The sequence below is a fragment of the Phocoena phocoena genome, chromosome 10 (genome assembly GCF_963924675.1).
Source record: "Phocoena phocoena chromosome 10, mPhoPho1.1, whole genome shotgun sequence".
Lineage (NCBI taxonomy): Eukaryota > Metazoa > Chordata > Mammalia > Artiodactyla > Phocoenidae > Phocoena > Phocoena phocoena.
In genome coordinates, this window is record NC_089228.1 from 11,812,982 (window position 1) to 11,832,317 (window position 19,336).

Genomic DNA, 19,336 nt, shown 5'->3' on the forward strand with positions numbered 1-19,336 from the left:
GTTATGCTTTTGAAGGTCTGAAGATGGTTTACCCCTCACTCCCCAGTCAGATACAGATTTGACTTATGACCAGTACTAGTCTCTCTATTAGGAATAATTTCATTGACTGTCCTACCATGTAATGTGAACTCTTCTTAGGTTTCTAAACTCCCTTTGAGAGCTCAAAGCTGAAGAATATCTTTCTTGTTTCTGCATTGGCCAGATTGTATTTTCAGTGTTGGAATGAGAATCAATATTCATACTTTAAAGTAAGAGTTCTTTGTACATGTTTGTACCAAAGAGGTTTTCTAGACAAGATGAGTACTTTGACAACATTTCCCCCTTTTTTTAATTTTTAGGTTGACGCCTTTCCTCCCAATGGTTACGGCTTATACAATATAGTAGGGAATGCCTGGGAGTGGACTTCAGACTGGTGGACCATTCACCATTCTGTTGAAGAAACGATTATTAACCCAGTGAGTATCAGTCTCAGAATATGTACTGTGAAAAGGTTACATCCACCCCCTGGGCAGGCTGTGGCAGCAATTTCATGTGTTTCGGGTATTTATTTTCTATTGACGTTAATCTTGGAATTTCCCCAAAGGGATATTAAGCACTTGTCTCTCATGTCAACCTTAAAGCATTGTGTAGACATGTCTATGGACATTTTATATGCTGCTGGATTGCGATGGTGTTAATGATTTGAGGGAATCTGTCTATAACTTTAGAAATTATTTCAGCCTCATAAATGTGATCAAAGTGAGATATATAAATAAGCATGCAAGATGCATTAATGTTTATTAATAACTAGTGAGATCTGGTAGATGGTATTTATCATCCAGCTAATTGCCTGAGTTTTCATTGGTTGAAATTTTGATTGAAGAGCATTGTTTGGAGAAAATGAGAAAGGATGTTTTCTGGGTGAATGTTGAATCAGGAAGTTGAGTCATTTCATGATTATTTGCTGAACTCCCCAGTATGGCAGTTCAGTGCATCATAAACCTTGGGAATTGAGACAACCATGTTTAAGTTTTACCTTTTCTGGCATGGGAGTAATGTTGACTGCAGTTAGTGGACTACTCTGCCTCTAAAACCAAGCTCTCTCAGCAGAATATACAAAAATTGAGACGCTACAAAAACTGGGCACGTGGGTGGGAAGTACTTCCTTTAAAAAGAACATGACTGAATATTGCTTGTGTAAACAGATTGGGGGGAAAATACCATTTAAAAATCCTATCTCTAGCAAATTAGACATTCATAAGTCAGATCCAAGAATGTATATATATATACCCAAACTAGCTAGACTGGGAACTTAATATGTTTAATTTTAAACCTTAACCTCTTGAAAAGGCATAAAAGGTAGTGATAAAGAAAATTAATTCTTTGATCTCTTCTCAGTAGAGTGTTGAACAGCTCAGAGTAATTGAAGAAATTGTCAGACTCTGTGCCTCGGGCCATTTTTCAGAATACAGGGATAAATTTGTTTGATATGCTTGATTTTTCTTCACAGAATAACACATGGATTGCTCATGAATAATCTAGAGACAGAAATCTACTTTCTTGGGGGCAGATGAAAAAACTGAGTTTTTCAGAAACTGTCATTTCCTCCTTGTTTTCCTTGTACTTTCTGGCAGGGCTGGTGGAAGTAGTGGTCAAAGACAACCCATCTCTCCAAAATGAGAATAAGGTTGTGAAGTTCTCAGTGGGTTTGTGGTTGGGAGACGTCATTCTCTACTGGCAAGATGTGACTTGGCGTTTGCTGTCAGAATCAGAAATAGAATTTTTTTTCCCCTCAGATTAAAGCATCTGCATGTTTGGAAGGGGGTGCACGAGGCTTCAAAATGCTGGCAAGTTGTGAATGTATCTCTCTGACCATCTGTTGTTGAGCTGAGTGCTTATTGGTTTCAGTTTTATAATTGCTTGTGTTTCTTCTAAGGATTTACAGAAAAATCCATACTTTTCTTGTTTTCCCCAGTCCCGGGCTCTATCTCAGATGTTGTCTTTGGTCTATAAATCATTCTCCTTGTAGGTTTCTCTCTGTCACAGAGTCCTCATTTGCTTCCTTATTTGACTGGGATAAAATTCAACAGTTTTGAGAACTAAATCCCAACTCCCTTGCAAACTCAGACTCTTTCATTCAGATCTTCACAGCTCTCCTTCATTTGTAGAGCCACTGCCTGTCTCTCATCTGCATTACTGCATCAGCTTCCCAGCTGGGCTCCCTGCCGTCACTCCTTGTGCTCTACTGCAGCTGTAATGATCTTTATAGAGGACACGCTTAATGCTGTCACTCCTCTGTTTAAAATAAAGTACAAACTCTTGAACATGACTTCTGAAGGCTAAAATAATTTAGCCCTTGCTGATCTCTCAATGGCCACAGCTTTTTCTTCTTCTTTCAACATTTAATTATGAAATGTTACAAAAATTCGGACAAGTACAGAAAATAGCATAACAGATACCTATGATATCGACCATTTTGATTTAACGTATATTGACAGTATATTGTATTTACTATATTTCTTTTAGCTAAAGAACAAGAACAAAAACTAGTCAACACTTGATATTTGTCAGTATTTTTAATTTAAGCTATTCTGGTCAGTGTATAGTGCTATCTCACTGTGGTGTTTTTAGCCATCGTATATGTATATTAAAATTTATTTTGTTGAAGTACAGTTGATTTACAGTGTTGTGTTAACTTCTGCTGTACAGCAGAGTGATTCAGTTACACATAAATATACACATTCTTTTTCATATTCATTTCCGTTATGGTTTATCACAGGGTATTGAATATAGTTCCCTGTGCTATACAGTAGGACCTTGTTTATCCATTCGAGATATACTAGTTTGCATTTAGTCATCATATATTAAAGTCTGTATCTGACAACTCTCATATCTGGCCACTCTGTTGATCTGCTTCTGTTGTCTGTTGTTCTTGAATTTTGGTCACATCTTGTTTTCTCACATGCCTTGCTATTTTTGATTGAGTACCAGACGTTGTTTAAGAAAAACTGTGGTGATTATTTGAGATCTGGATAGTGGGATCTTTCTCTAGAGTGGACTTACCTTTGCTTCTGGAAACTTCTATTTCATATTAGCTTATTCCAATCAGGAATTGAGATGATTTCAAGCTGAGCTTCAGTCCCTGTGAGGGCTAGTTGGGTATAATTCTTCAGGGTACCAACGAACAGTCTATGGGTTTTCCATGACTTTTCTTCCTTGTAGGGCGCCGAGCTGCAGGTTTTTCTTCCTTGGCCTATAAGTCTATGCAAAGTTCTTTTCAGCTTCTCAGCATTATAGCTGCTGCCATTGGAATCAATAGACCTCTGGAAAAATAAGCTCGTCTCTCTGGGCTTCCCTTCTCTCTGGGATTTGAGCCCTGCAGTTCCTCACAGCCCTGATAGTTCTCATCTGATCTGTTTAAACTCCCAATTGTCTTTGAGGTCTTTTTTCTTTTTAATTAATTAATTTTGGCTGCGTTGGGTCTTCGTTGTTGCGTGTGGGCTTTCTTTAGTTGCAGGGAGTGGCGACTTCTCTTCGTTGCGGTGCATGGGCTTCTCATTGTGGTGGCTTCTCGTTGCGGAGCACAGGCGCTAGGTGTGTGGGCTTCAGTAGTTGTGGCACACAGGCTCAGTAGTTATGGCTCGTGGGCTCTAGAGCGCAGCCTCAGTAGTTGTGGCGCACGGGCTTAGTTGCTCCACAGCATGTGGGATCTTCCCGGACCAGGGTTCGAACCCGTGTCGCCTGCGTTGGCAGGCATATTTTTAACCAGTGCGCCACCAGGCAAGTCCCCTCTTTGAGGTCTTAATTTATTTGCCTTCCTTCCCTGATGGCCTGTGTATTACCAGTGCCTAGCAGAGAACCTGGTACATAATAACTGGTCCTGTAATAAAGCCAATTCCAGATACCTAGAATCAAGAGAGTTTGGTTACTCTTCATACTCCAGGTGTTTCAAAAGCAAAGGCTAGTTAAAAACAGATATTTTCAGGAAAAGCTTTGGACCAAAATACCCATGTGATTAGTAAACATTTCAACCCAGGAACTGACCTCTTCAGTGTCATGTGTATATTTTAGTTCCAAGACTAAATCATAATGGCAAATCATTTTAAATCTTCTTTGGAGAGCTTAGGAAAAGTCAGTGCTCTGTATGCAGAGGCTATTCGGGGATTATCTTTTTCTTGTTCAGTGACTTCCAGGGAGCAAATGTTAATCATTAGTGTTTATTTTATTGGGTAGTCATTTATGGCAAAAGCAGGTGGTGGGAACACCTTGTGTGCTTTGTACACACAATCCTAGGAGAGACTGAGCTCTTTGGCCATATAGAGTGAGGGTCAATTTGGTCTTACCTGGTAGAAGGTTCTTGGGAGTGTGCATGCATGTGTGTGTGTGTTTTCTGGAACTACTTAGGGTGGCATCACCTCTTCCCACACAGATACAATCCAGAGTGTGGCTGTTGATACTACTGTTTTTTTTCACCCAATAATTACAATAATAAAAGATGATTTGTGGTTTTTTTCCTTTTCACTTACCTAACCCGGAGGCCCTTATTAATCTGTGGCAATGTGTGGTGCTTTCAATAAAAGACTATGTAGAGCTTATGTAGCATCCTGCTTTCCCACACCTGCCTCCTCACTCGCACTACCCTAGTATCATGCTGACTTGGTCGCTGGTGATGTGAAAGGATGGAGTCATCTATAATGTCTTTCCGCTCTTAGAGGTACACAGTTCATTCAGGCAGCTTTTTTTCCCTAAGGGAAAGAATTCTAGTCTTAGAATTAGTCACAGTAACTCGGATTATAGCTCTGCCACTTAATAGTAAAGGAATCTCTAAACTTAGAATATATCTTAAGTTTCCTTATCTACAAACCGGGAATAACTATACCTATCTCATGAAATTGTTGGGAAGTTAAATTTGATAATGTTGTATGTAAAAATACTTTATACCCCAGAAGTACTATTGTGGTGGTGGTTTACTCTTTTTGTTTAAATTATTTTGGGGTACCTAATTGGGATATTGTATGCTTCTGTTCAGCAGAATTAATGAGGAATGTTGGCCTTTGGAAGCAGAGGGGGAGAAAATGATGTTTATAAATAATGAATGCCTAATATTCCTCCTATCCTTATCTTTTGTTACCATAGTCATCCTTACAATGAAAATCTCACTTCACGGCCCATTAAAGTCCAATGGGAATAAAGTTTTCTAAAAAGTATTCCTCCTCTGAACGAATCCCTGCTGCTTGCCAAATTCTGTTAGCCAGAGATTCTGTTTGTTTTGTTTTCGTCAACGTGGAGTTTGATTGTTCAGTTAGACTGTATAGCTCTAGACATTTGGGGAAGTGTGTTCTGTTTTGCAAGTGTGCGTTGTTGTGGCTGGGAACTGACCAGGAGGCTGTAAGCCCTCCTTGTGTGCCAGCCATGGTTTGCAGTTTGCACTCTGCTCGTTTTGAAGGACACACATCTGAGCCCTTGCCCATCTCACAGGGCACATGCCAACCCTCTGACCTGAGGTGCTGGCAGGTGCCTAATGGCCAGTCCTGCTTTTGCCATTGGGTGACTGGACTTGGGGCTTGGACTTGGGTTTGCCCGTCCTCTAAACCAGCGATCCCCATCCTTTTTGGCACCAGGGACCGGTTTTGCGGAAGACAGTTTTTCCACGGACAGGGTGGGGGGCGGGGGGTGAGGGATGGTTCAGTTGGTGACACGAGCGATGGGGAGCCGAAGATGAAGCTTCGCTCGCTGGCCTGCCGCTCACCTCCTGCCGTGCGGCCTGGTTCCTAACAGGCCGCGGACCGGTATCGGTCTGTGCCCCAGGGGTCGCGGACCCCTGCCCTAAACTCCACATTTGGTTGTTCCTCTTCCCAATAAACCCTCTTCTGGCCTCCCACCACTACGTGGATCAATGAATTTTGTATATCAAAAATGTTAGACCCCTGGGGCTTCCCTGGTGGTGCAGTGGTTAAGAATCCACCTGCTGATGCAGGGGACACAGGTTCAAGCCCTGGTCCGGGAAGATCCCACATGCTGCGGAGCAACTAAGCCCGTGTGCCACAACTACTGAGCCCGTGAGCCACAACTACTGAAGCCCACGCACCTAGAGCCCGTGCTCCACAACAAGAGAAGCCACCCAATGAGAAGCCCGTGCACCGCAACGAAGAGTAGCCCCCGCTCTCCGCAGCTAGAGAAAAGCCCGTGCACAGCAACAAAGACCCAACGCAGACAAAAAAATAAACTTAAAAAAAAAATGTTAGACCCCTGCTTAGCCTGTCTCCTAGCCCTCCTCTGCCTATGGCATGAGCCTGTCCTTGTCTCAGCTGGGCAAGAAACAGTAGATACCACATCGTCCTTAGTTGAGATTGCCCCACCCATCGGCAGCCTAAGCAGGGGAGCAGGCATACCCAGGATGTGCTAGGAGGAGGAGTTCACTGAGGATTTTTATCTGCCGTAAGCCCTTCATTCACGTATTTTCAATGAGGACAGTTTAGAATAAATCAGTTTGATGTAGAAGTGACCTGGTATTCAAAATGAAAAAGGCATGAAAGTGTTAAGGAAGTTGATTTAAACTTGATAATAAATTACTGTGGTTGTAAATTATATTTAATAAATCCCAAAGGGAAAGCAGGGCAGTCAAAAATCATCAGTCTCTAGAGGCTATGCTTATGAAAAGAATTTTATCTTCTTCTCCCTAGTGGAAGATGAAAATCATTCTGGAGGAAAAGCTAATGTTTATCCATTGCCACTGTTCTTCGTGGTTCTGGAGCAAGGTTGATCATTCAACAACAATAACGAAAAAAACTGTTGGAAAAGTAGAAGGAATAAGCTTGAATGTATATGGCTCAGATATTTAGATCCTGTGAACACATTTTCAAACACATTGTCCAAACACATGCTTCTTGCTTGAAAAGAGTAAATGCTAATTCCAGTTGCTATTTGGAAGGTGGTAAAAATGCTATTCACAATAATATTACCTTCACAATCTCATGTTACATCTCTGGACACTTCCTGTTCAAATAGAGTGGGACACCCAAATGTACTGTGGCCTCGTCTCTTAGTTTGGAGGATCAGTGGATCTTGGAGGGAAGTGAAAACTTCCAGCTTCTACCCCTGCAGGAACCCTTTCTTTGGTACCCATGACAGCTATGGTCCTGCAGCCTCGTGCTTCAAACTTCCTGGGGCCAAGAATGCCCTAAGGTCTGGGGCATCTAGTTGTGTTATCAGATGTTCTCACTGTTTGATGTTCTCCCACGGACAACCAAATATTCCATCCCTGGAGTTTCAGCTCACTGGTCCTCCTTCTGCAGTTGGTGGAATACAGAACACAGCTTCTGTCTTGTGCATGAAAGCTTTTCAGATACCTGAAGAGAGTCATAGCCTGTGCCCCCTCGTCTTTCTCTTTCTTGATAAACATCCCCATTCCTTCAGCTGCACCTTGAATAACTTGGTTTCCAATCCAGGGCAACCCAGGTTACGTTCCTCTGAATAATATGAGTGTTTAAAAAAGTCCCATTTTCTAAATGGGCATCTGGAAATGTACACAGCATTCTAGATGTTCCCTGATAGATGCAAATAATAGTGTGGCTGTCCTTTTTCCTCCTTGTGTGTCATCAGGTCTCAGATTGTGGTAGGAGTTAAAGGTTGAGCCAGTGGAATTCAGTAGAGCCAGGTTTGGACTTTATTACTGTCACTGTGGTTTACCAGGTGTGTGACCCTGGGCAAGTCACTTAACTACTCTGGGACTCAGGTTTGCTCCTTTCATAAAGGGGGATGTAGATTCCTACTTCATAGAGTTGTGAGGAGCTGAGAGAGGGTTTGTAGCCACTTAGCACAATGTTTGGCAAATAGCAAGCATACGATACATGGCAGCTTCTGTTTTCAGCGGCACCGGTTCTGTCCTCCACTGCTGAGTCCTCTCACTACTATGTGTAGTAGTAGCAGCAGCAACAGGAGGAGCAGCTTGTCGTAGCCAAGTAAGACTTGCCTTTCTTCCCCAGCATATTGATTGTAGGCTGGGTCTCCCTACATATTGTTCTTATGCAGCTGTGTGTTATGCATTTATTTTTTAAAGTCGTTTTCAAACTTCTTTGAATCTTCTCTTTATGTTATGTAGCTGTTTTTTTTAAAAAATGATTTATTTTATTTATTCTTTTTTTTTTTTTGGCTGTGTTGGGTCTTCATTGCTGCGTACAGGCTTTCTCTAGTTGTGGAGAGCGGGGCTACTCTTCACTGCGGTGCGCGGGCATCTCACTGCGGTTGCTTCTCTTGCTGCGGAGCACGGGCTCTAGGCACGCGGGCTTCAGTAGTTGTGGCACGTGGGCTTTAGAGCACAGACTCAGTAGTTGTGGCTCATGGGCTCTAGAGCGCAGGCTCAGTAGTTGTGGCGCACGGGTTTAGTTGCTCTCTGGCATGTGGGATCTTCCCGGACCAGGGCTTGAACCTGTGTCCCCTGCATTGGCAAGGTGGATTCTTAACCACTGCGCCACCAGGGCAGCCCCATGTAGCTGTGTTTTGAAATGTAATGAGGAGCCTGTCTTTTCTGTCCATCAAATTCCATTTTTTTATAATGGGTTTCAACCTTCAGAGACTCCTTACAGACCTCATTGTGACTATCAGCTCTGTCATTTATGGTACTGGTTTTCCCTTCCAGCTTCTTACAATCAACCAATTTGGCTGTGGTTTTGTCAGTGATACCACGTGAATGGGACGAGGCCCAAGGCAGAGGTCAGCCCTGGGGTCAGGCCGCATTTCCTGAGGACTTATACTGTGTCATGGGGCCGTATCGGCTCTCGGGGATGCAAAGATGCATGAGACGGGCTGGCTGTTAGGGAGCGCGTAGTCCAGGGAGAGGGTGGGTAGTGATCAGGTACATCACGTTGTGCTGCGGTGAGATTTGCTGCTGATGTGGTTGAGGTGCGGCCTCCCTGAGCTCTTTTCTCTGCCGGTTAGAGCCTTGAAGCCTTCTCTGAGGAGGTGCCCTTAGAAAGGACGGCAGCAGTTGTGTGCCAGGTCCTTGGCATCCAGACACAGGAAGGACATGGCATGGCCTTGTGAGGAATTCATGGTAAGCAGAGAAAGGGTGTTCATTCCTTTATTTTCCTGCTGCTTTCAGTTTCTTGAAGCCTTGCCTTTTCCATACTCATGGTGAAAGTAAAAGCAAAAGCAGTGAGGGGGGTGTGTGTGTGTTTCTTTTAGTTTTGTCGCAGTGTATTTTTCTTCTCCTTATGGGCACAGTCGAGCTGTTTCAAGAATTTCTGTTAGCTAACCAACTAGGGGCTTTGGAGAGTGACTTGTGAATTGCTTTCCTAGTTTGGCATGCTCTGTAAAAGGGCTTTTCTGAGCTCTCTTTTTCACAGTGTAGAGCACTCTTGGGAGGGGGGAGCCATATGCTCTAAGATGGGGATGACAGAAGGTCGGCATAATGGGTTGGGGTTATAACAAAAACGTGACAGGCAAAGAGCAAAGAGTTTGCTAATGTGGTTATTTGCTGTCCTCAGTCGGGTTCTTCCTGCTGCACTGAATAACAGAACCGTGGCCTCGTGATGGAAGCACAGGTCAGCAGCCTGGGTTTCCGTCTGAGATTTAGCTTTAACATGTCAGGGGGCCTTAGGTGAGTCGTCTTGCCCTTGTCTGGCTTACTGCTTCATCTGTAAATTTTGCTGGGGATGTAGCAAGGGTACAGTACAATCCTAGGGTACAGTAAATCTGGACAGCAGCCCTGGAGTCTCGTGCTGGCCTGGAAAACAGGCAGTGATGGATGAAGAAGCTGGTAGGAACATGGTTAAGAGGACAGGTTTTAAAATGATTCACACCTCGTTCTACATCCTTGTTTTGCCACTGATGGCATGGTGGCCTTGGGAGAAGGGGGTGACATCTTTTGATTTTGTTTCCTCATCTATAAAGTGGGAGTAACGATAAAATTTAAGGACATTGGGTTGTTCTGAGAATTCACAAGAGATTCAAGCACATGGCACTGTACCTGCACGGTAAGCACTCCGTAAACGAGAGCTGATTACTTTCCAAGCACCCCGCAGTTGGAACATTTCCATTTTGAAAATCCTTTCCCCTTCAGCACATCCTCTTGTTTATTACACCAGATTATGTTCTTTTCTTCCATTTATTGAATAAGCATTTACTGAGCACTTGCTTTGTCCTAGGGGCAGACATAAATGTCACACCATCCTTGCCTACAGAGAGTTTGAGTTTCACAGTCCCTAATTACGGTTCCTTTCTTCCATGATACTAGGAAGCCTTTGCCCCACTGACACTTAGGAAATCAGAACTGAAGCCCAGGTTTTTGGCTTCCTTTCAGAGGTTGTTTATTCCTTCTCTGCACCTCTGTTTACCTGGAAGGGGCCACGGGAAAAGGAGGGTGGGGGCTTGCAGAGTCTCTGTCACTTGGGTCCCTTATTTATTTGGGTCCACAGCTGACAGGCCAAGTCTGAGCAGCATTTCTGGACGGAGGCGAGTACTTGCCAAATGGAAGAAGCCTCCATTATGGGTCTGTTGCACAAGGTTTTTCTGTTCTTGCCTGGTGTGGTTTGCAGAATGAATCGACAGCCGGAAGTGCAGGCGCTGTATCCAGAGCCAGAGCCTCTGCATCAGGCTTGGCATCCTGGCTTCCACCTCCGTGGGCCTCCCTTCCCATCTCCTTCCTACTCTAGGCCTTCCTGGACAGATCGTTTTTCTTGGTGTTGCAGTGACTCCCTCAACACTCCCCCAAGTATCTCAGCCCCTAATTTATGCTTAACATTTTCGGCTAAGGCCTCTGTCTCATCATGCTTGACAGTCAGCAAAAGTCAGTGTATGTGTATATTCTGGCACACAGAATAGTTCTCTTCTTTACCATTTTTCACATACAACAGTCTATAGTTGTAAACACGTTGACCACAGCACTCCTAAGTCAGAGGTGGCATCATTGCACACCATTTGGGAAGAAAAAGTGTGGTCTCTGTCAACCTGGAGACAGTCCCCCAAGCCCTTCTGCACTCTAGCTTTCTAGATTATTACAGTAAAATGTTTGGGTTGCAGAAGAAGAGGTATGCCTCAGACCCTTGTCCACAGCCTGAATTTACCCCAGGGCTGCCCAGTGCTTTTGTGAGGATCCAAGTCAACGTTCTGTATACTTTACATTTATATTTGGGTTTTTTCTCCTTGAAGAACTCAGGAGTCCTCTCTGTCTCCCTCCCTCCCTCTTTCTCAGAGGCTCTTCTGTATTTCTCATACCAGCAAAATATTCCTGATTGTGGAAAAGGAGACATGTGGTTTTAGTCTCATTTCTTATGATAATTCAGGGAGTGGAGAGAGGTTCTCGCTTTGCCCCAGATTTGGAATTTGATTTGCAGAGTCAGGATTAAATCCCAGGTCTTCTGATCTTGAGACTCATACAATATTTACCAGACTCCAGATGTTACTTGAAATACAAAACTTGAAAGGCTACTTACTTCCTTATAGTATCTTACCACAAACTCCATACACTAAGTCAGGAATTTCAAAAAGTGTTATAAATATGAAAGTTAATTTAAGAGATGTGAATTGCTCTGCCATACAGTGGCTTCTTCCAGAGCAAGGGAGAGGCAGTGAATTATGCCTATGGTTTTTTATATCTTGAGATTTTAAATCAGTTTCTTGTCCTTTTTACCTTCCTAATCTCTTATTTCCACTAAATTGTTCTTTAGAAGTCTTGATTCCGGCAAGTCAGTTTTTGCACCGAACATTTAACCTGTTAATGAATTGTGAAGTAATGTTGCGTCATCTTCCACTTCTATAGCTTCACCTTTCATGCCTTTTCCTATGCCATAGTGTGACTCATTTGTTCTTTCCCTAAGGATCTGGAAATAAAAACATGTTGTTGAGAAGAGAAAAATAGAACAGTTCAATCATCTTTTATATCAGGTTATTCCGGGGGCTTCTTTCATGTGGATATGTGGACATATTGATAGTATAGGTACATATATATCCACATGTGTGATTTCTGTATAAATATATACTTTTATTCTTTCAGCAAAATCTATTGGCAATCTATTGAATACCAGACTTACGTGCTGGGTTCTGGGAATCCCACAGACCTGATCCGCTTGCCCGCGTGTAGCCTGCAGATGTTAAGGAGTCAAGCAAACACACCTCGTTATATATATGTGCTTATGTATTTAACTATATGTGAGGAGGAGGTATAGCATGATGGATAAACTCAGGCAGTTTTGGAGTCCGACCTGGTTTCCTATCTTAGCCACTTACCAGCTGATTAACCTGGGGCAAGTCACTTAAATTCTCACTCAGCTTCCTCATCTGTAAGTGAGGCAATAGTAGTTACCCCTTGTAGAGTTACTGAGAGATTTCAGTGAGATACCACAAAGAAAATGTTTAGTGCAGTGACTGGTATGTGGTAAGCACTTGATAAATCTTAATTGTGGCAATTGTTTTTATGTGTAATGAAAATTCAAACACAATAAGCTAACAAGCTATGAAATGACACCTCAGTCTGAAATCTAATTCATGAAAGACGTTTATTCTGGACCTTTTTAGGGATGTGGAAAGGAGATAAGACATCTGGTAACATGCAACTGTAAATAACACTTCTTTCCGTGGACAGTCTCTGCTTTATACGCACTAAAAAAAGTGAACACTGCTTCTAACGAAGTGACAGGACTCACAGAATTGGGCACTTAGTGCTTGTCTACTTTTGCAATGTACAAAATAAAATCATGGAAGTGTTCAAGTATTCTTTGCAAAAAAATGTTTAAAAATACTATTTGGTATAAACTAACTGCTTATACTCTCTCATAACTTGCTAATGAGTTGTCACTGAAGAACACAGTAGATTGTGAGTGTAAGAGAATGTAATAAATGAAATCCTCAGGAAGACTAAACTGTTTTTCTTATTTCTCGCAATGCTTTAGAGCCATGTCTGGCTTTGCAAGCAGGACTGAACGGTTTCACACCATTATTCTGAGAGATGGAAGCGACTGAACCTGGAGTAGACCTTTCAGCAGATGTAGCTGGTACCCTGTGATCTTGGTGGCTTGGTTTTCATTGACCCAGAAGTCACCTTTCTTTAGGATGATGCTACTATATACCTTGCCTTGTTTAGGATGAAACGAACTGATTTCTCTATACTTTAGAACCAACCCCTCCAGGATTGGATAGACCATGAATATTCTTTTGTGTAGTACATTAGCATATTAAGCTTTCAGAAATTAAAGAACCATCTGCATTATTAGACAACAAATATCATTTTACAGTGTACACCTATTAGCAGATGATAAGAAAGTTAGCTCTTCGTTGCAGAAATCCAATGTGCTACTTATTTTCTCTTAATAGTTGCTTCTTCTGTGTTTAGATGGACTGGTTTTTAGCACTTCGATATTTCATGGCCTTGTGTTGAAGACTACCACTCATTTGCTCAATTAATTATGGTCTATGTCTCTGAAACCATATGTATCTACCGTTGTATAAGTCAGAGTATTAACCATTTTCCTGGACTTTGCTGCTCTTTCTTCTCTCTTTCCTTCCTACCTAGAAGTTTCTACCTAGAAGGTGTAGAAGTTGAGGCCCTTGGCCACCTCATACCCACTAGGATGGCTACTATTTAAAAAAATAGAAAATAACAAGTGTGGGTAAGGATGTGAAGAAATTGGAACCCTTGTGCACTGTTGGTAGGAAAGTAAAATGGTGCAGCTTCTTGGAAAAACAGCATAGTGGTTCTTCAGAATGTTAAAAATAGAACTCTGATCCAGCAGTGCCACTTCTGGGTATATGCCCAAAAGAATTGAAAGCAGGATCTTATTCTTAAAAATTTATTTTATTTTATATTTTTATAAATTGGAGCATAGTTGATTTACAATATTGTGTTAGGTTCAGGTGTACAGTAAAGTGATTCAGTTATACATATATATTCTTTTTCAGATTCTTATCCCTTACAGGTTATTATGAAATATTGAGTATAGTTCCCTATGCTACACAGTAGGTCCTTGTTGATTTTCTATTTTATATATAGTAATATGTATATGTTGATCCCAAACTCCTTATTTATCCCTCCTCCTCTTTTCCACTTTGGTAACCATGAATTTGTTTTCTATGTCTGTGGGTCAATTTCTGTTTTGTATATAAGTTCATTTGTATCCTTTTTTTTTAGTTTCCACACTTAAGTGATATCATATGATGTTTGTCTTTCTCTGTCTGACTTCCTTCACTTAGTAGGATAATCTCTAGGTCCATCCACATTGCTGCAAATGGCATTATTTATTCTTTTTTATGGCTGAGTAATATTCCATTGTATACATGTATCACATCTTCTTTATCCATTCGTCTGTCAGTGGACATTTAGGTTGCTTCCATGTCTTGTCTATTGTAAATAGTGCCACAGTGAACATTGGGGTGCATGAATCTTTTCGAATTACGGTTTTCTCTGGATATATGCCCAGGAGTGGGATTGCAGGATCATATGGTAGCTCTGTTTTTAGTTTTTTAAGGAACCTCTGTACTGTTCTCCATAGTGGCTGTATCAATTTACATTTCCACCAACAGTGTAGGAGGGTTCCTTTTTCTCCACACCCTCTCCAGCATTTATTATTTATAGGCTTTTTGATGATGGCCATTCTGACCGATGTGAGGTGATACCTCATTGTAGTTTTGATTTGCATTTCTCTAATGATGAGCGATGTTGAACATCTTTTCATGTGCCTTTTGACCATCTGTATGTCTTCTTTGGAGAAATGTCTATTTAGATCTTCTGCCCACTTTTTGATTGGGTTGTTTGTTTTTTGATATTGAGCTGTATGAGCTGTTTGTATATTTGGGAGGTTAATCTCTTGTCAGTTGCATCATTTGCAGATATTTTTCTCGCATTCTATAGGGTGTCTTTTCATTTTGTTTATGGTTTTCTTTGCTGTGCAAAAGCTTTTGAGTTGAATTAGGTCCCGTTCGTTTATTTTTGTTTTTATTCCCATTACTGTAGGAGATGAATCCAAAAAGATCTTGCTGCGATTTATGTCAGAGTGTTCTTCCTATGTTTTCCTCTAAGAATTTTACAATGTCCAGTCTTACATTTAGGTCTTTAATCCATTTTGAGTTTATTTTTGTGTATGGTGTTAGAGAGTGTTCTATTCTCTTTCTTGTACGTGTAGCTGTTCAGTTTTCCCAGCATCACTTATTGAAGAGACTGTCTTTTCTCCATTGTATATTCTTGCCTCCTTTGTCACAGATTAATTGCCTATGTAAGTTTGGCTTTATTTCTGGGCTCACTGTCCTGTTCCATTGATCTGTGTGTCTGTTTGTGTGCCAGTACCATACTGTTTTGACTACTGTAGCTTTGTAGTATAGTCTGAAGTCAGGGAGCATGATTTCTCCAGCTCCATTCTTTCTCAAGATTGTTTTGGCTGTTTAGGGTTTTTGTGTTTCCATACAAATTAAAAACAAAAATTTTATTCTAGTTCTGTGAAAAGTGCCACAACACTTCTGACACTAAATGTATAGGTTTTTTTCCATACCAACAGCCAAGTCCAATTCTCTGGACACCGAGTGTCCTTCGATTCAATTTAGTCTGACAGTAACCACCTGGAGTCAGCACAGACTCCAAGGTTTAAGGGCTCAGTCCCACAAGTCTGCTGCCACTTCACATGCCAGTCCAAGTATTGGGCACTCTGGGTACCCACACTTCTGCCTGAGCTGGCTCCTGAGTCGAGAGTTCCCACAGCTCCCCTCTTTCAGGTTTGATAATTTTCTAGAACAGCTCACAGATCACTTAACTTACTATCGTGGGTTTATTATAAAGGATACAAATGAACAACCAGATGAAGAGGTACATAGGGTGGGGTCCAGAAGAGTCCCATGCACAGGAGCTTCTATGCCTGTGAAGTTGGGGTGTACCACCCTGCTGGCATGTGGATGTGTTCATCATCTCTGAAGCTCTCCAACCTCATTGTTTGGGTTTTTTATGGAAGTTTCATTACATGGGTATAATTGATTAAATCATTGGCCGTTGGCGATTAGCTCCAATTACCAGCCCTTCCCCCTCCCCAGCGATCAGGGAGTGGAGCTGAAAGTTCCAACTCGATAATAACGCCTGGGTCTTTCTGACTGACCAGCTCTCATCCTGAAGCTCTCTAGGGCTCTCCAGCTACCAGTCATCTTATTAGCACACAGAAGCCACTCATCACTCTGGAGAACCAGTACAAAGACCAAATATATATTTCCCATTGTATCACAGGGGGCTCTCCCGTCTTACTCTTCTTTCTAACCTTCTCGCCTCTTTTTTGTTGGTGAATCTCTACTTTGGCCAAGAGTCATTACATAGAAGCTTAAGTGCAGGGTGAAGATCTACTAGTTCAAATAGTGTTGATATCTACAATCCCAGCCACTATTTAAGGCTCAAATGATAAAGCAGTGAACAGAGCAAAGTCCATGCTGTCAAGGTGTCTGCTTTCTAGTAGGAGAAGGAAAGCAATTTGTAATTTGTCACCAAGTGGTAAGCGCTGGTGTATTTAATTTTTTTGGCACTGTTCTGACACCAAATGTGTGTGTTTTTTCTGACAGCAAATACGTGTCATTTTTCCACACCAATTCTCCAGCACCAGTTGGATGTCCAGAAATTCAATCCAGTTCTGATACTAACTCTTAGAGTTATCCCAGACACCGCAGATTAAGGGCTCAGTCCTTCAAGACTCGTCCACTTCAGATGCCAGCTGCAAATGGGGTACCCAGGCTAGCCACACTTCTGCCTGGCAGACTGTGAATTTGGGGGTTCACATGACCCCTTCCTCAGGTTTGATAATTTACCAGAACAACTCACAGAACTCAGGAAAGCACTTTACTTATGATTGCTGGTTAATTATAACGTATACAACTCAGGAATAGCCAAAAGAAAGACCCATCTTTTCCAAGGGTTTCAGCTCTGTATCAGGAACTGGGGACAAAGACCAGATATTTTTGTTTTGATACCACAGTGAGGAAGAAGGGGGATATATATAGGGTATGAAGAGAGAGAGTGATGGTAGGTGGAGGAGGGTATGATCTTTCAGCCTGTCTGGAAGCTTGTCATTTGACAGAGACACTAAATGGAGTGTGAAGTCTGAGGGAAGAGGCAGAAAGAACTGTAAGTGCAAAGGACAGTGATGTCATGAGGGACCCAAGGAAAGGGATAATGGGAAACAGACCAACATCATGTTGCCTTAGGAAGCATGTCCACACGCAGTCTTGTGTGTACATAAAGACACTTTCTACCGACCTGACATTGTGGCTCATTGAGGTCTCATGGCACCTGTAGTTTATTTTGTAATGAAAGGAAGATGTTGGATTTCCTCCTTATCCCTTTATTTCTGGGGTGTGATTTTTCCTTGGAGGTTTTTGAAAACCATTCCAGTCATACACAAGGGAAGATGAGACTTGACAAAGTAGGTCTATGAAATGGAACAGTTGCTTCCATGGTATGAGGTTGAGACCCCCAAACCCAGGGGGGTTTGAGCCAGTGAAACCACTGAAGGCATCTGCAGTATCAATCTGAGTATGGATGTCTGTTTAAATGGTAAGTGTGGCTACTTTAAATGTGTATTTATTCCTCAGTGAAAGGAGCAGATGTCATATGCCAAGTGAAGTACTTTAGGAGAGGCACATCTAACAAGGGGAGTTTTTTCAGCTCTATCCCAAAGCTAATGAATGTCTTTTATTTTTTAACAATGTGAACTCTCGACTCACAGTTTCCCACGGGTTTTAGCCATTTTCTTGCAGTGAGCTTGTGAAATACGGACAGCTTTGTGCTCTTCAAACTGGAACAGTGGAATAATTTCTTAAAAAAATGTGATACCACTTCAGCTCATAAGGGGCACATGGCCGAGCTGGCTGAGTGTGAGCCTGGAACCATATGGCCTGGGCTTGACTCCTGGCTCCTCCACCTACTAGCTGTGTGTCGTTGGACAGGCAGTTTAACCTTTCTGTTCTTTATTTCTCCATTTGTACTTACTCTTCTTTATAACCTTCTGAAAGTGGGATCAGGAAATTTTATAATCCACCATCACTGTGAGTTTGTTCTGGGATGGTGCAAGCATGGCCTGTGAAAGGGGCTTAGAGGTATGATAGCTCCTGTCTGAAGAATGGGTCCCTTGGGCATGGGACTCATGTTACCTAAGTGCCCCAAAACCAACTGTTTTTTCAACTTCTTGCCCACATAATCATGACTAGAGGTTTCAAGAAGACAAGAGCAAGTACTATTTAGCTTTGACTTTTGAGCAGATGTAACACCAGCTCTTCATCCTCGGCTAAAGACAGGCCTGTATCCAAAGGCTCTGAGGTTTCTCACTTGGTCTTCTTTCTGTCATGACTTGTGGGTCCCACGTCTTCCCCTTCACTGTCGTTGTTTTTCCTCATTGCCTGCTTCTTCTTGGTATCACTAATGGGGCTAATGATGGGGTGTCCAAACATTCCTAGCCTGTGCTCATGCCTGGCACAGTTGTTAATAGCAGCCCTGTTCACTCCCCAAAGTATCCTTATTTGGACAATAAATTATATAACTGCCCTACCAATTATAGAACCTACATCAAAATATCTTTTTAAAGATGAAAAACATTAAAACAGTACCTGACTCTAATATGTGCTCAGTAAATATTAGCTGCTATTATTAGCTACTACAACTGGCATCAGTGTTTTTAAATATCCAGTTTTATGTATTATCTCCCAAAGCAAGAATTGTTACTGTAGTCCTTGGGCTGTGAAAGTGACATCTTTTTTTGGAACATGGAGGACCATGGACACTGAGAGCGAGTTAATACAGCTTTGCGAATTCTCTTCCTTTTTACCCTAGATTGGGTGAAACAAGTAGCATGGAGGAAATGACTGTTTTCATTCATTTCTCTAACAGAGTAATCACCATACAGCACATGCTGATTTTACAGAGAAAATACTGCAGGGGTTGTTAACTTGGACTGTGTGTTTAATGTGCTTTTCTTTCCAATCTGATCTCTAGTTTCCTTTCTTTGACCTTTCTCTGGGTGTCACCCTCCTTTTTCTCTCCTCATGCAAGGTCTAAAGCTAATTGCAGTCCCTTCTGTTGGACCTTATGCTGGGGGATGAATAAAATTACACATAATTGAAAAAGCTTTATTTGAAATACCGGTTTCAGCTACCCACTCTTAAAATCCCTTGTTATGTTCGACATCAGGTAAACAAAGTGAGTTGGTCAGAGATGCAGCTAGCCTGGAAGAGATTTGAGCTGGACAGGCACAGATGTGGGAGGGACCTTGACTCCTGGCCTTGTCACTTGCTAGCTGGGTGACCTGGGGCTCTCCATTTTTTCTGTGTCTCTGAGTTTCACTATTCCTCATCCCTAAAATGGGGATCATGACACTCCCTGCTTCCCAAGGTTATTGTGAGGATCAAA

The 19,336-nt window shown here is 42.0% G+C and overlaps 1 protein-coding gene across 1 annotated transcript in view; it reads left to right on the forward strand.

The window, feature by feature from the left end:
* Positions 1–19,336, forward strand: part of SUMF1 (sulfatase modifying factor 1) — a 112,233-nt gene that overhangs the window by 71,821 nt on the left and 21,076 nt on the right. The window contains exon 7 of the mRNA XM_065884889.1: positions 339–455. Within this exon, the coding sequence (XP_065740961.1) occupies positions 339–455 (117 nt within the window). The remainder of the gene's footprint in view (positions 1–338; positions 456–19,336) is intronic.